The 16,977-nt window shown below is 38.6% G+C and overlaps 1 protein-coding gene and 1 pseudogene across 1 annotated transcript in view; both read right to left on the bottom strand.

Annotated features, from left to right (window-relative positions):
- The window catches only part of LOC137588861 (protocadherin-15-like), a 139,112-nt gene that overhangs the window by 98,857 nt on the left and 23,278 nt on the right, over positions 1–16,977 (bottom strand). Inside the window, 5 exon segments of the mRNA XM_068306167.1 lie at positions 748–860; positions 2,232–2,340; positions 9,942–10,112; positions 12,614–12,724; positions 13,819–13,938. Coding sequence (XP_068162268.1) covers positions 748–860; positions 2,232–2,340; positions 9,942–10,112; positions 12,614–12,724; positions 13,819–13,938 — 624 coding nt within the window.
- Positions 14,985–15,074, bottom strand: LOC137588963 (U6 spliceosomal RNA; annotated as a pseudogene).

The following is a 16,977-nucleotide window of genomic DNA, read 5'->3' as shown; positions in this document are numbered from 1 at the left end:
ATTTCCACCGGCACCCTATAGGTGAACAGCACTGATGGTGGTCGTTACCCTGGGTCTCGACTGATGCGGAAGTCATAGATTTGATTTGCATGTTTGATTTGGCAAAACGTTTTATGTCAGATGCCTTTCATGAGACAACCCTCTGTGTTTATCCGGGCTTGGGACTGGCACAATAGGACATGGGCTTGTGCATTGTTGCGGCTACATTATACTATAAAAGCACAATCATCCATTATTGTACCTTTCTGTCCTCATTTATTAGTTCATGTGGAGTCTTAACCAATTTGAAAGTCCACCAAATACACTTATGGACACTGCGTCTGTGTACTCACAGTTCCACATATGCCTTTAGCAAAGGTAAAAACCATCCTGTGGAAGGAAAACTCGATTTTCATTTTCAGTAGAGCAGAACCTGAAGCATGCCTGGTGGTGTTAATTCATTATCAGACTAATCGAGACAAAAGCACTTTCACAGACCATCTGATAGTTCTAATGCTTTACAATTATAGGCCTTTAATCAATTCAAGGTAGAAAACATTTAATGATGGCAACCAGGAAGTACCAAATGAAAGCATCATGGAGAAACATTTAGTTTGAAATTAAACATACAAATTCATGGATCAATAGGGTGATGGATCATTTAGGGTTTTAAAACTAATGCACATTTATTAGGACTAATGCATTTACAGAGAAAACTCAAGAAAAACAAGTTAAAGCTCCCCTCTGTGTAGATCCTGCGTTCCTCACCTTGATTACTAGCTCAAATCTGCTGTGGAGCTCCCTATCAATGGGTTTCAGTAGCAAGAGGTCCGCTGTCGATCTGTTTAAGCCAAAGTATTCTGCATAGGACTCTGGTTTGCCTGGAAGAGAGATATGGAGCAGGCAATAAGACATGAACAATAAGAATACAGCAAAAACACAAAATATCCATAAATGAAGAAATGTGTGTATTTGTGTGTGTGAGACAGAGACTTCAGTTAATTGGTTTAAGAATGAATATGTTTTTTTTACTGTAATTTGTGTCTGAAGGGACTATCAAAGCAACATGAGGGGGTGAGACGGGGAGACGAGCATGACTGAGGCTCCCAATCGTCTCATTTCAGCTCACCACAGGTGGGGATGCACAAACATAAACATACACCTGTATGGTGCTACGTAATTCACTATTGCTCAGCAGGGAAATCAGCCAACGGGATCAACAACAAAGGTTCGTTTGCACAACACAGTAGAATTCCCCGGTATTGTGGTTACAGATGTTCGTGCTTGTGCCTATCTTCAAGTGTCCTTGTGTCTGAGAATATGGGGCCCAGTGAAAGCATACGTCAATGTCCCAGAGGTATTGCATTCCAATATTTGGACACTGTTTGATGAAGGCCACACTGATTAAAATAACTCATGCAGACTGTATTTTAACTTTTTTCAAGATTTGTTTCAGAGTAACATTGAAAAAGACCTCTGGGTAATGCCAATGTGTGTGTTGAGCCCAAGCATTTGCATGGTCTCTGTGCATTCTGATTAACCAAAGGTAAAGATTTTTTTCTTGACCCTGCATTTTAGAGTTACCACGGTGACTTGCATTTAAGAAGCTGTGTTAGCAATTGGAAAATAGCTTCAACTTAAGGCTGTCCTGAAAGATGAGTGAACATTTCGATCTGTGTAACTTCCAAAACACCTAATAATTTATAACTGACCACTAGATTCCAATCAATAATTGTGTCACAAAAAGAAATATTTGAACATTTTAATCTTGAAACCGCCTTAACCAAAAACCTTCTCATCATTTCTAACAATTAAGCCCCAGGCTAAGGAGCCTTCAAACTGTAGATATGTATTTCACACAATTTGGTTCTGTGAAGCTGACTCTGAACAGATGTGCCGATGTCACACTGAATTAGAGTTATTTCTGTTATTGTAGTTAAATGGACCATTAAATTGTGTTCTGCTTTTTCTTTTTCTGTGACCAATTGAGGATGATTCAGGGGGGCATACTTTGGGATTATGCCTGTTGTTTTTTTATGCTTTTTTAAATAAAGGTTTTGTCAGTCATTCATATAAATCTATTTTAACAAAACACCTGGCATATCAGAGGGTGTGTGTGTGTGTGTGTGTGTGTGTGTGTGTGTGTGTGTGTGTGTGTGTGTGTGTGTTTGTGAGTGTGTGTGTGTGTGTGTGTGCGTGCGTGCGTGCGTGTGCGTGTGTGTGCTTGCATGTGTGTGTGTGTGTAACATTACCAATTAGGATGGAGTATAAAATCCCTGGCCTGTCAGATGGAGGTTGTATGTTTCTGTCTTGATCCACAGCTTGAATTGGAGGAGTCACATTGAGGGGATTCACTTTATTCTAGAAACAAAATAAAACTAGCATTTGAGTTGAAAACCACAGTAATTATGTGCAGAAAGTCACAACAAAGCTAGCAAAAGTAGGACACAGCATTTGAGAAACTCAGTGACAACATTCAACATATCCGGAAATGACATAGGCCCAGCAATGCGCTGGCAATGCATCTGGGATGTAGGCTCCAGCAACACCTTTGACCCGCTAGGCGGATAAGCGGCTGAAGACGTAAAGATTATGGCTGTCTTGTCTACAAGAAAATGGATGCATGCATGGGTGGATGTATGGATGGATGTATGTATGGATGGATGGATGGATGATGGATTAAAATGTCGAATCAACCTCCTATGTCATTTTGAGAGTGAAGAATAAATAGGAAGAAAAAAAAATAAGTCAGACTTAGAATAACTTTTTGGTGATTTGATCCATTGTATTAAGAATATTACTTGTATGTGCTTAAAAATCTGTAATAGGTTAATAACATGACAACAACAACAAAAAACCAATTACACATAATTGTAAGTAAAGAAATTACTTCAAATCAAATGCAGGCATGCACAAAATCCATTATATAAAATACTGTATACTGAATGTGCATAAAGATCAAAACGTGTAGACTACACAGTTTAAATCTCTTTCTGTGTGGCCTTGTAGTCAGAATATAATATAGACTTACAAAATTGTTATATGTTGAAGTGTAAGCAACATGAAAACCTCTAATTGGGAAAAAAATTGCAAGCTATTGGATGAAACTTAAAGCCGTGAACTGTAAAGCCAAGCACACCAACTAGACTACACATTTTCCCAAATGTGTAGGAAAGCATTGGAAAGCAGATGAACACACGCCAGTGCACAGTACTACCGCTATGATACAATAGTTTATCAGTGCACCTGTCATGTAGCACTTAAAATCTACTTGCAATCATAGAGCTATATCTCCTGTTGCCTGTCAAAGAGAGAGGAAAGGAGGGACACACACAGACAGAAGAAGTTATGGCGAGTAATGAAGTGGAGTAAAAGGGGGTGTAAATATATGTGGAGGAGATGAATCTGTCAGGAGGTGAGAGTAAACAGAGAACAAAGAGATGTAAAGTCAACTAAGAAGAAAAGGGGAATAAGGGAAAGACAATAAGGTCACTGAACAACTGGGTAAAGAAAAGCCCTGGTATCAATATACAAAACTTGAAAGACACTTATTAGAGTCAAGCATCCAATGAGAGGAAAGTCTTCAGAATCCCAGCATTTCTAAATTGTGACCCCAGCTGTCTATACATGATCTACTCAAAAATGTCCTTCTTTGAGCCATTATTGGTTATTCCAATAATGGTATGCATAACAAATGGAAGATTTAATTATTTATTTATTTTTTTCCACAATCGTGAAGTGTATTTTTTTAATTACCTATCTGGAATACCTCCTCAATTTAATGGGTTCTTTCTGCCCCCAGTTTAACCTTCCATCAAGTTTCATGAAAATCAATTAGCTGTTTTTTGTGTAATGCTGCAGACAGACAACCAAACAAATGTGAGCTCGTCTGTCCTCCAAAAGCCTAATTTAATCCTCAAATTCCCTGATCATCCACTCTACAAAGTGTTTGATCTCCTCTTTCCCACCACTTTTATTTTACACTTGTGCATCATGAAACACTACAAAGTGTCTTTGAATTGTGTCTGTTTTACCAGAGGACAGATATGAGGGGTGACTGTAAAGTTTGTAATAAAAGTAGTGGGAGATGGCCCATAAAGAAGATAATGGCTTTTGTAGCGGTCTAAAAAACCCTGACCAGCCCAGAAGGAATTGGGTGCAGTCATTGACACACACCTGCACCTCAATGTCAGCTGACTATCACCGTAACAATGAATCAAGAGCTTCATGCCTCAGCAGGATTTTGAAAACTATGTCTATTTGTTTAGTTGACTCAAGTGTTACAGTGGCGTAAAAATGTGTCGCTAGTCTTTACAAAGGAAAGACTAGGATCAGAACAAGCAGGTTCTCAGATCTTTACACTGGCTTCCTGCGTGTCAGAGAACTGTTTTAAAAATACTGCTCCTGGTTTAGCCAGATCCAGTGAATGGTTTATTGGCCAAAATACATCTCTGATCTGCCATTCCATTATGAACAACCCAAACTCCTAAGTTGATCTGCTGTTTTTCTCTGGAGTTAACAACCAAACATGGAGTAGCAGCCTTCAGTTTTTATGCTGCTCAAAAGAGCAACCTCCAAGAGAAATCCGCTATAGCTCTGAGTTCTTTCAAACTATCTTTCATTAAATCAATCAATAACTAATCTCTCATGCCCACTGTAGCTTTTTTTCTTTTTCTTTTACTTTCTAAATCTTTTAAACTTCTATCTATATTCCTTTTAGATTGTTTTGATGTCTTTACAGTTTGTCTTGAAGCGGTATTTATTGACCGAAAAGCACTTCTACTTGCCTCATTTCAATGTGCTATGCATAACAACTTGCTTTGCCTTCCAAATCAGTGCCATCTGAGAAATGCGACCACATAGGTCTTCAGGCAGATTTTTTTGACTATTTTGGTCTCACAGTTCATCATCAGAAAAGGTCCATGAAAACAGCACTGGGGGATGGTGCCTCTTCATATAGAATGTTGAAGACGTGGACTACCACAGGCTGCTGCTGCTGCTGAGCTTGGAAAGAGACCATTAGCCAGGTCCATCAACCATGAGGTTGGTGAATTTGAGCTTGACAAAACTGAACTTGTTTAATTACACAGGGTAGAAATGTGGCCTGAAAGGCATACACAACAAGCTGTGCAGTTGATTTCTAAAGACTCTGCTCACTGAGATTTCTAGGCTGACAGAAACATGTAGGAGGAACCAAGCAAGCAAAACCCTGCAAAATGATCATGAAGGGTATGAGTAATAGGTATAAAACCAATGTGAATGACTCAACTACTACTACATCCAGGCAGCACCAACTGGCAAATGTGTGTGTGAGGAAACTGCTGTTTCTCAATACTGGGGAACAAATGAGCAAATGGGCAGCAGCTGTGTAGGCAGGTGGCGGATCCCAAGGGGAGTGTGGAGATCAAGAAAGGAGGGAAAACCCAACAGAGGACATTGAATAGTGAGATATGACCATCACTGAGTTTCATTCTTTGTAATGCACCAGAAACTATGCACTTGAAAATGACACTATTCCTACAGTTTAGTGTGGAAAAATTGTAGTCTCGGTTATTAACAGCTACAAAATGCTATGTGTGATACAACCCAAAGGACTGTTAAGGTCTAGGAAAAGTTGTTTCCTGCATTGTTTAATAATCTATATTTCCCTTAAATCCATACATGTCTGAGTTGCAGAGGGAGCAGTGAAATGTGTCTTTGAAGCTGATGTGTGAATGCTGTCTGACAGCCAACTCCACTGTGAAAATGACCAGTATCTTGCGTAGGAGGGAGAAGGACACACAAAGAGAAAACATTTATGTTGGCTCTCGGGCTCTGAGGTCATATCCAATCAGTCTGATTAGGACTCTAACTATTATCGTAGCTTGACTTCCATCAATGTTCATTCCTCACCTCAATTTACCTCTTAATCTTTCTTATAATTAAGCAGTACCAGCTTTGCTGACCTTCAAACTTATGTTTATCTGTATGCCTGTGTGTTCAATGAGGGCTTTAGCTGTAGACTATGAACCTTAGGTTCAAACTGCATTTATTATATTGGGGTACCTGGGAGCATACATTACAGGTGTATCCATGTTGGATGAGTTCATAGTCTAGTCTTAACCAATCTAAAAGTTGATTTTATTTACAAGTGCAAATAGACTGGTGAAAAATCAATGCAGGAATATCAAATATGGAAATGGTCATAATTTATCAATTCTTTTGACAAAAATGTTAAAAAATCATTGTACCAAGTAAAATAAAAAGGTACTTCCTGTTCAACGACACCACCTTCATTTGTATCGTAGTCAGGCCCCTCTAAGAGATAGTAGGAATTAAAAATGCAAACCAAATCAAAGAACAGGTCTTTGGAGGAATGTACCATTGCTCTTCAACGAAGTAGAGTGCTTTACAAAAGAGACCAAAAAAAAAAAAAAATCACAAAATTTCAGTGGGTGAATAGTTGTGCCAACTATGAAAAGTACAAAACAAAAGGTTAAAATGGGTTGGAACAGTCCAAAAGTGTGTTCCAGTGTGATGAATAAATACATAAGTCATTTATTATTACACCAGCTGCAAGCAACCTTACCACAACATGTTCTTCTAGCAAGCGTAACATATCAAATGTAGGATGACTCCTATGCAAATGATCTGATCTGATCTTTTTTTAATGTGCAAGCTTTCTTTTCTTTGTTTTTTAGGGTTAGGGTTAGGTTAGAGTTCATGGTAAAATATGATATGTTATGAAAGGTACAATTACAAATTAAAAATATCCGTCTCGTCTAGACGCATCTGCTCCTGCTTTTATGTCCTTTCACCTACAAAATTCTGAGTTTGATCCTTATCCAAAACCATTGTATTCCACAGTTCCCACAGTGCAACACAGTAGAACTGTTAGGGAGAACCCTCCATTCAGGCTAAAGCTCATGTCTCCCCATATCATGCAGTTTCACTGCATTAAAAAAGTGCAGTCTCCAAACACAGTCCTACATAACCCTAATGACGTGACTTTGACGTTTTAGGGATCATTTTGCCAGACTTTAGAGAGTTCCCTGTAGAGCAACAGGCTATATTGCACAACTGTTTTCACTGGCTCACTGAGCTGACAAAGCAAAGGACAACTGCCATTTCAAATATTATTCCATACTAAACATATGAAATTGCTGCATTGCAGTCAGAAGCAAATTATAAACAATGTGCCATTTTTTGATTAAGTAAATAGCTAGTGGCAATGAAATGTATACGCCACTAAATCCATTCAGTACTTAAAAGATGATTTGAATCGAGCAAGCAAAGCTCAGTCTTACGGCAGATCTCTACCAAAACAGATAAGCTACCTCCTCCTTTTGATATACTGTAGATTCCAGGCAAAACTGTAATAACGTGGTCTGATGTTAATATGTGTATTAACATCACCATTCCTTTCTTCTGCTGACATAAAAACCTGGACAGTCTATAGATACATTGCATGTGAAGAGCCCACATGTCCTTTACTAATAAACTGTAAGAACTGTTGGATCAAAATAAATTATGTCAGACAGATTTTCTGGTTCTGTCTTAAAATATTTGAACAATGTTTATTTGCTATTAAATAGCAAAATAATTGACAGCATGTCCTGTTTCAGTTAATTTGTTTTACCTCACTGTTATAAAAGTGGCTAACTTATTTGACAATAATTACATTCTAGGAGGAGTTACTTAATAGTAATGCACTGTATATCTGTCCAGAAACGTAATTTTATACATTAAGAAATCTTAAATTATTTTGGTTCAGTCTGGAAATAATAAATCAAGATTTAAACACCAATAAATACCTTTACAAAATTATAATTGATAATGTTTTTTGAGCTCCGCGATTTTAAAACTCAACAAGTACAGAACAATATGTGGTGTCGACATTACACTGCTCATGTTGCAACTGTTTTTCATTAAATATTGGGATTCAGTGTCGAATTGACATATAGCATGTGGTTACAGGTGGTGGTGTTGTTCGGTAAACATGTGGTTTTTCTGCTGTGAAAATTAAAAAAATTTCCGAGCACAGTCCCTGAAGTCATGTAACTGTGCTACAGAAGCAGACACAATGCAAACCCTCTAGAACTGTATGGGATGCGAGCACAATTCCTTTGTGCTTTTTCTGCTGCGAACACAGGTCATCATGCTTCCAAAAGATGAGCTTTAATTTTGCAGGCATTTGCAAAGGTCCTAACCCACTGTAAATCACCAGTAGAAAGGAAAAGTGTAGCAGAATAGATAATCTCATTTAACTCTAGTACTGTCGTGCATTGTAAGATAATAACTGCTGAAATCACTGAAGCATCTGGAGTCAGCGCAGTTGTGCATCCGGAGCAAATTGATAGGTGAGTAACAGCCTTTGTGTTTGATGCAACCTGTTATAGTAGTCGCCTCAGAATTTTAAACCCTCAGTGTTTTTCCCAAAAAGGTTGATTATTTCTGTCATTTCTCACTGTGTCTCCCATGGCTCGAGGAAATTCTGTGCATCATAAAAGTGTACCTGTGAGTGAGGAAAGGGAGAGAAAATAAAGCTTAAAGGCAAGACAGCATTCCCTTGTTGTACATATGTACAGTATGTTTGTGTGTGTGTGTGTGTGTGTGTGTGTGTGTGTGCGTGCGCGTGCGTGCGCGTGTGTGTGAGTGTGCGTGTGTGTGTGTGTGTGTGTGTACTGTATGTGCGTGCATGCGTATGCACATTGCAGTGTGTGGTAAGGGATGTATGCTATGGTGACTTCAGTTGAGCATTTTACCAGCAGCAACTTTGTGCCTTTTACAAAGTGTTAATATATGATCCATGTTACTTTGTATAACAGCACCAGCTAAGTGCCAAAATACAAATGATAAATGATATTTATAGCTGTGTAAGAATATATACATACAATGTCACAGGGTCACATAACAAGATGGTTACAGTACAATGTGTCAGAAAAGACTAACCATAGCTTTATGGTCAAAACTGTTTCTTACTGTTTCCCTTCTTTATATAATGTAGCAAAAATATCCCAATTCCCTACAGATGGTGGGTGTTAGTTGAATTCAGAATTTTGTTACAGGATTTGTACTTGTCTTCAGACTTTATATACATCACCATCAGTATAATGAAAGAAGATATCAGTTATGAAAAACATGAACTTCAGAGACTCCAAAGAGAGAGTCTGGTACTTTGAAGTGTAAATTATATTTCATATACATTAAGCTTTAATATTTTTTACATCAATATTGCACAGACACAGTGATAATGGTAAACCATAAAAAATGCTTCATAAACGCAATCAATTATTCCCTAAATAAGAGTTAAGCCACATTTATAGTTATAGTGAGAACTATATGGATAAGTTTCCACTATGGGTGTAAAATGTGTACTTTTTAGATTAATCAAATTACAACAGCAATACAAGCATAATTCAAGTGAAATCAATCTTCACCAACAGTATATTATTTGCTAGAGAGAAAAATATTCCTGAAGGTGTGCCCACGCTTCTTAAAACCTGACACAAACAATAATCACTGTAATTTGTGATGCAATGCCAGCCATGGCAACACATGTAACCTGAGAAAACCTAGTCAACATTTAAACATACCAAAAAGCTGAAAAGTGTAATAAGCCCATAGACCAGAAGCCTACTCCCCTACAGTTAAAGTTAGGAGACTGTGCTGTCCTCATTGAGTTAAACTCTCCATGAATATTGAGTGTTAGCATTTCTAGATTTCTTTGAGACCTTTTCTGCAATCATTAAGTGAGCTGGAGAAGCTGTTGCTGGAGATAAATTGATTCTTTTCACTGCCTTGTATTATTTTAGCTTAATACTGTATATATATTGTCAATGAATGTATATGGTTTACCTTCCTGGGGTGGTTTGTAGTTCATTAAAAGAAAATGTGTTCAGAGCCTTAAATCTATCAGAATGTGGAAAACATTGCACTTCACATTAGCAAAAGAATATTCATTGGGTAGAGAACAGACTCACTGGGTCACTCAGCTCCAGTACATTTGCTCTGTATGTGATGGGACTACAGTCACGGGTGTTTCCCACAAGCGCACAAGGCAGGAACATGGGACCCAAGTCATCGCCGTCCAAAACGTCCACTGTCAGAGTAGTTGTGGCGGTACGACGCTCGCTTGGGTGGGGGGCCCGGTCCTAGAAGAGGAGGCAGAACTTTTATGTTGACATTGAACTTTTTTTCTTTTTCTTTTTTAAAACTCATTTTAGTCATATATTTGCATGTAAAATGTTTACATCTTGGGGAGAAAATGTGAATGACACAGTAAAGCTAATGGTTTTCGGAAAACAAATTAACAAAGCAGCAGGGGTTTCACAACACCTTAAAATCTGTTGTCTGGCTGACTTACAATCTTCTACCTTTCCACACAAGAACTAGAAAACATATCTCTGTCACCTTTCCAGACAATATAAAAACAAAGTCCTTGAACAATTGTTGATCAGAGGTTTACCAAATTTTATGGGTAAAGAGAAAATAGATTCATTTACTAAATCAAATATTGTTATTGTCATAAATCTTTCTTAAATTTTCAATGTACGCACTGCAAAATCTAAACATTTTGAACACTGTAGTAAAATGATTAAGATGCCAGAATTAATTTTGTTCTTGAGTGAATTCATATGTTTTTATCTGTATTAAATATGAATTTTGATGTGATTGACATGATTGAATTTTAGTGACATTGGTGAAACTTGTTGACCAGATTCCTAGGCTGAAATTGAAAGTAAAGTTTTCCAAAAAGTTTTGTTTCTTTTCTTAGACACCACTCTGCATTCACTCTTTTGTGTACACACTTGAAACCAGTTGCATTCTGTCTCTGTAGATCAGCTTTAAGTGAAGTATCTGCAGTCCAATTATATAAAAAAGTAGCCGCTCAGCAATTTCAAAGGAAACACTTAACAGGCCTATTCATCTGAATGGTCGATTTAACCGTTACTTTTTCAGTTTTAATTTCAAGATAATTAAGTTGTAAACAAACCATCCATTTCATTTTGTAAAGCTTGTCTTATAAAACAAGAATATCAGGAAACTCTGGAGAAATCAAAGCAACCATCACATGTCTGCCTTTTTTAATTATAAAGATAATATCGGCTATTTCAACTCTGTGATATAGATTCCCATCGACTTAACGTTTTGTGTGTTTGTTTTTAAATCAGGACATGCTTTTTTTTCCAGAGGAAAAAGCATTTTGCCATTAAAAACTTGAAAATCCCAACCACTATAACGAAACTAATTATATACTGCAAGCTGTACAGAACCCTGATGAGAACGCCCAAACTCCATACAGAAATGCCCTGTGTGTGGAACCAGAATACACAACAGAATATTTTTTAATACACACACACACACACACACACACACACACACACACACACACACACACACACACACACACACACACACACACACACACACACACACACACACCTTAAAATTTCAGTACAAGTTGGGTGCCATAGTTGTAGTTGTAGTATACTCCGTGAAGTTACAGGCAATAAACAGATAACTATTGGCTCAGCATACAGACAGAAGTCTGGGGAAACAGATCAGTGTGTACGTACTCATATATGTATGGGAGTGATGGATGGGTGGACATCCGCTCTCAACGGGAGCGGATGTCTTTCTTCTGTCTCCTGTTGTCGCTATCTCCCTAATTCATACTCATACTGACTCTCACTGACTCTCTGAAAAATTATGAGAGGCAAACGAAAATCGGAGGAGGATGAGAACAAAATATGAAGGATACTCTAGACCAGATGGTCTCTTCTATGAAAGTGTTAAAGAGTGAGTTAAAGAGCGACTTTGATAAGTTAAGGAGTGACTTTGATAAAAACTTGAAATAAAAGCTAAAACCGGTGCTTGACGCCATGGAAGAAATGAAGGACAAAATGAAGAAAATGCGGGAAGACATAGAGGACAAAGACCGAAACTGTGTTGTCTTACAACAGGGACGAAAAAGAATGGATGATTTGGAACAAAGCATTCGTGTAAATGATGTGATCACCACTGGCATCAAAATCAAGCCGAGGAATTACGAGCTTGCTGTGGCCAGGGGACAGGGAACTGAGCACAGCGCCGACATCAAATCTCTGGGGCAACAAGTGACTTCTCAACTGAGGGACCTGGAGAGAACTATAGGTCCGGACCAGATTGAGATATGTTATCCACTGCCATCTGGAGGTATGAGACCACCTGCAGTGCTGATAAAATTTCAGAATCGTAAACACAAAGTTGCTCTACTGACACAAGGCTTCAAGCTGAAAGGAAAAACTGTCTACATCAATTAGAATCTCATTAAGAAGAATGTTGATATCGCTAAAACAGCTCGACAACTAAAGAAGAATGTGAAGAATGATTGGATGAATGTGAAGAATGTATTAATCGTCAACCCCTTACTTTTCGGCTGTTGTTGTTGATGTTGTAAATGTGATGAAGGTGTGGAGTTTGTTATATTAACATGTTCGAAAAATAAATAAATAAATACATAAATGATTGGACAGCACAAAAACACAATGCAAATAGCCTGGCCATTCACCAACATGAAGGCATGAAAATACTGAGCATAGAATTGCTCTTTCAGAGCTACACAGAGAAAATCAGCCAGATAAAGCTTCAAATATAACATAGAAATCCTCACATTTGCCTGGATGATGACCAGGTACCGTGTTATCTCCTCATAGTTCAGTCTTTCTTTGAGAACGACAGCTCCAAACAGCGTCAGCGGGATGTCAAATGTTCTGTTTGTCATCTGAAACAACACACAGATATATTACAAACAGGACAAAAGAAACATTGTGTTTGATATTCTTTTATCAGACTACAGAGAATTTGATTTAAAGTTGATTCTGAATCAAGAGATTTCACAGCTGAAGCCTTATTGACTTCAATGTGATGGTTATTTTCTAACAGAAACAAATCAGATTTAATAAAAAGGAATGTATTGTAAAACTAAGATCCGCCTCCTTGGTTATTCCTTTTTGTTGCTTTTTTTTCCCACATTACCACATTATTATTATTATTGTTGTTTTTGTTGTTGTGGTTGTCCCTCTCTTCCTCTCGCAATATGGGGGGGGGGGGTCCCGTCCCTGTGCGTTGAGCCAACCAGATGAGTCAGTTTTTTCCAATGTTGGCGGTCTTGTGCCAGCTGCTCTGCATCCTCCACAGTGACGTCCTGTTGTCGGAGGTCGCCCGCAATGACGTCAAGCCATCGTGTGCGGGTCTTGCCCCGAGGTCGTTTCCAGCCTGCAGCCATAGGGTCAAACTGGAAAATGTCTCTTGTTGGGTGATCAGGGGGAAGACGGACGACATTCTTGCTTATCCAGAGTACAGTTTTTGAGAAACATCGGCCTTCAGGCTAAATTTTTTCTTTTTTTCTTTTTTTTTGCATCGTAAAGTTTTTTGAACAGTTTCCTTATTGATGGGGGCCAAGCAAGTATTTTCTCTGCTCGGCACATGGGAGTTCACATCTTCAGCTTGTGAAGTGTATTCGTCAGCTCTTCGGTTTCTAGTAGCATGGCCTCTGGGTCAGTTCTCTTGGCAGAGATCATAGCTCTGTCATGTTGTTTTATTTCCTGGATGTCCAGCTGAAGGGCCCCTGGATCTCTGAAAAGGATCTTACTCTGATAATCTTTTCACAAGGCTTCTGCTTGACTGATTGTTTCAGAGTCCCTCCATTCCTTCAGCTGTTAAATTTCTAAATTAAAAATAATTGCGTGTGATAAATATTACTCTCCACAGACTTATGGATCTCACACTTGGACATTTTCCAAGTGAACAGGATTTATGCTTTGATCTCTTGAATAATTTTAGAACATTGCATGCCATAACAGATGGACAACCTACCGGGTCTTTTGGGTTGTATTGGATTGTGTACTCAATCTGTCCATTGGGACCATCATCAATGTCTGTTGCCCCATTGTTCCCCCAGAAACCAGAGAAGATGGTGGTTCCTACCGGTGTCAGCTGAAAACACAACAATGACAAAGGATTCTGGTATTTGTCAATGAGCTCACGTGACACAATGTCAAATTTGTGAGCATTTTCATATCCTACTACTCTTGAAAGCAGCTTATAACCTCTGTTATTGCATATTACTGTGTGTGTGTGGCAGTGATTAGTGAAGGACACATTAAAAAACCTTTCGCATCTGGCCATAAATGATCTTGATACCCCACTGTTTCCTCAAAACAAACAGAAAATGACTCGAAGTTTTATGTTTATTGTGCTCAGATGGAGCTAGAGAAAGAAGATCGTAATTAGCAATTTGCATACTTTCATTTGCTCTGGAAGTGAAAACAGAGGCAGCTTGGCTTGTCAATCTCGCAGTTCGTCTACTGTCTGTGCCACAGTCTCTCTCTGAGACACCACTGTGAATGTTCGTTACACCTCATTTCTCCACTGAATACAAATTGTTAGATTAAAGTGGGGCACTAGTTTAAAAAAAACCCACAAATCTAAATAAGCATATCTTCTGGAAAGTAGTTATTTGAGCCTTGAGTCTGTATAGAAGATCTAGTGTACACAACATATAGCATATGTTTAGGCACAGTGCACAAAATGTGCACTGTGCTTAAACTGTAAATTTTAATTTATTTATTTTTTATTTTATTTTATTTTTTAAATTTTATATACTGTTGTGATCCCCATAGGGAAATTAAGAACGTACTCTCTAGTGTGTTAGTCATCAATCAATCACACACATGCATACATATTAGTGTGTACTGTACTGTAATACACACAACCACACACAAGCAGGCCTGTAAGCATGCAATGGGAGGTAGAGTGGCGGGCAGCTCCTTTGTGGAGCGCCCAAATGAGCAACTAGTAGGGGGGACAGCGCCTTGCTCAAGGGTACCTTGGCAGTGCTCCGGCGGTGAGCTAACACGTTGCACTGTCAGCTGACACTTTGTACATTGTTTTTGGGTTGAAGCGGGAATCGAACCGCCGATCTTGGAACATTGGACGACCCGCTCTACCGCCCGCTCTTCCACTGAACCACTGCCGCCCCAAAGAATCTGGAACAATTCATGAATTTGCAAAGGCCATGCTAATCTTCTCTGGATCTCTCCAATTTTAGTATATGTATTACTGAAGTAATAAATATAAATAAATGCTGTATTTGTGTTGCTATTAATGTATCTATGAATTTTTTTAAATTTAGATTTGTGCTTTAAATTGAACTATATTTTACATGAGCATATGCAACAAGATAAATCAGTCTCTTCTCTAACAGAGAAGCTAATAATTCAAAAAGATATTGTTAGATCTTTTTGAGAGGAATTACGCATTGAAAAGTCATGAGCGTACAAGAAAAGGGGAATTTTGCCAACAGTAAATTGCTGTGCTTTATTTTCTGTGACTAGGTGTCAAAGCAGAAGTCTAATCTCCAAACAGCCAAGGAATCATTTGAAATCAAGTTTAATTTAGCTGCTGTGCCAAGGATTTGTTAGGCATTGTATCCCTCAACACAGTTATCACTACCTCCCACTTAGCCAACAATGGTCTTCAGTACATTCCATGCTGTCATTTTGCCACTTTTGGATACAGCCCTAATGAAACAACTCCAGCACGACTCAGACACCAGTGCCAACCCATGAAATTAGTCACAAGGATCACCTTGTCTCCACCAACTTTCAGAGTGAACTCGTGAATTTTGTCCCAGACTTTCTTTTAAATAACCACAGCCCTTCATTTTATGTCTTCCTCAATTTCTTGAGCTCAATAATTATAAGCAATAGACAACTAAGAGTGGGCGTAATGTAGATAAAGATGAATGAAGCCATATTTATATGAGTCTTCTTGCAAAATTAAATCCTGTATTAGAAGGTTCTAGTTTTACAGTCAGTAGAACTGAATTAAAAACTAGCTTTATGTCTAATGAGAAGACTTCCACTCAAATCGTAATTACTGGCCATGTCAAAACAGATTAATTCACTTTTAGTTCAGTGACATCTACTTCAGTCTGGCCAAGGAATTAAGGTTTTACTATTTTGTTTTTTTCTTTGCATTTCCTAAATTGGTGGTTCTTGAGGTGAATGGAGGGAATTATTTCAGCAGGATTAATGAGAATCTGGAGAGTGGTAAAAGGTGGCAGGTACAGGGGAGAAGGAAAGACAACCAGAAATATATAGAGTGTGGCAGAGGAAAGGTGGAGAGGTTGAGAAAATGTGACATAATGAAGAGCTAGTGGAGATGAGGAGGAATGGAGGGAGGGCTACAAAAACAGAGAAGAGAGAAATGGGCCAAGAGAGGAAGAGAGAGGCTGAGAAGGCAGATTTAGTTGGACAGCCTGTGGAAGACTGCATAATGAGATATTCTACAGGGTATGCCTGGGTCTGTGCTGGCAGCAGCCTTCGTGTATCCTTGTCCAGTTTGAATTTGAACCTCTTTTAGTTCCATTCTGCTCCCCCAGACTCTGAAGGACATACTAAGACATCTTCAACATGACTGTGGAAGCCTCTGAAAAACAGATTTAGGCCCCTTCTTGAATGCCCAAAAAAGGTGTGCTTTCCCCTGCCTCCAGTAATGGTCATTAACATTTGTCTGACAGCAAAACATTATTTACAATACCATGCGGTGAATATTTTTTTTATTTTAAAGCACATTGCAGTACGTACCCATATCAGAGTACATTTCTCATGTCACTGCACTATAGGTGCCTGGAATACTGCTTTGCCAGGCCCATGCATGACCCTCGCAGCAGCATGGGAAAAGCTCATGAACAACTGATCTATTGTGCCCATGCTGGACTACGGCCCTCTCCCTCCTCTGATCTCTAATATCAGACCCAGAAGTCCTGGGTCTACCACCATGAAACACCGGCTCTGTCAAATGTATAATTGCAATTAATAGTTTTTGATTTAAGTGGAATGCACGTAAGAATTTCTGGATTTATGAGTTAAATGGTTCAGTTTGTAATTTTTGTGATTTGTGCGGTTTTTGTATGTTTGTGTGTGTGTGTGTGTGTGTGTGTGTGTGTGTGTGTGTGTGTGTGTGTGTGTG

This window comes from Antennarius striatus, chromosome 21 (genome assembly GCF_040054535.1).
Source record: "Antennarius striatus isolate MH-2024 chromosome 21, ASM4005453v1, whole genome shotgun sequence".
Taxonomy (NCBI): Eukaryota; Metazoa; Chordata; class Actinopteri; order Lophiiformes; family Antennariidae; genus Antennarius; species Antennarius striatus.
Note: the sequence above shows the minus strand (reverse complement) of the source record. Positions and strands in the feature narration are given on the sequence as shown.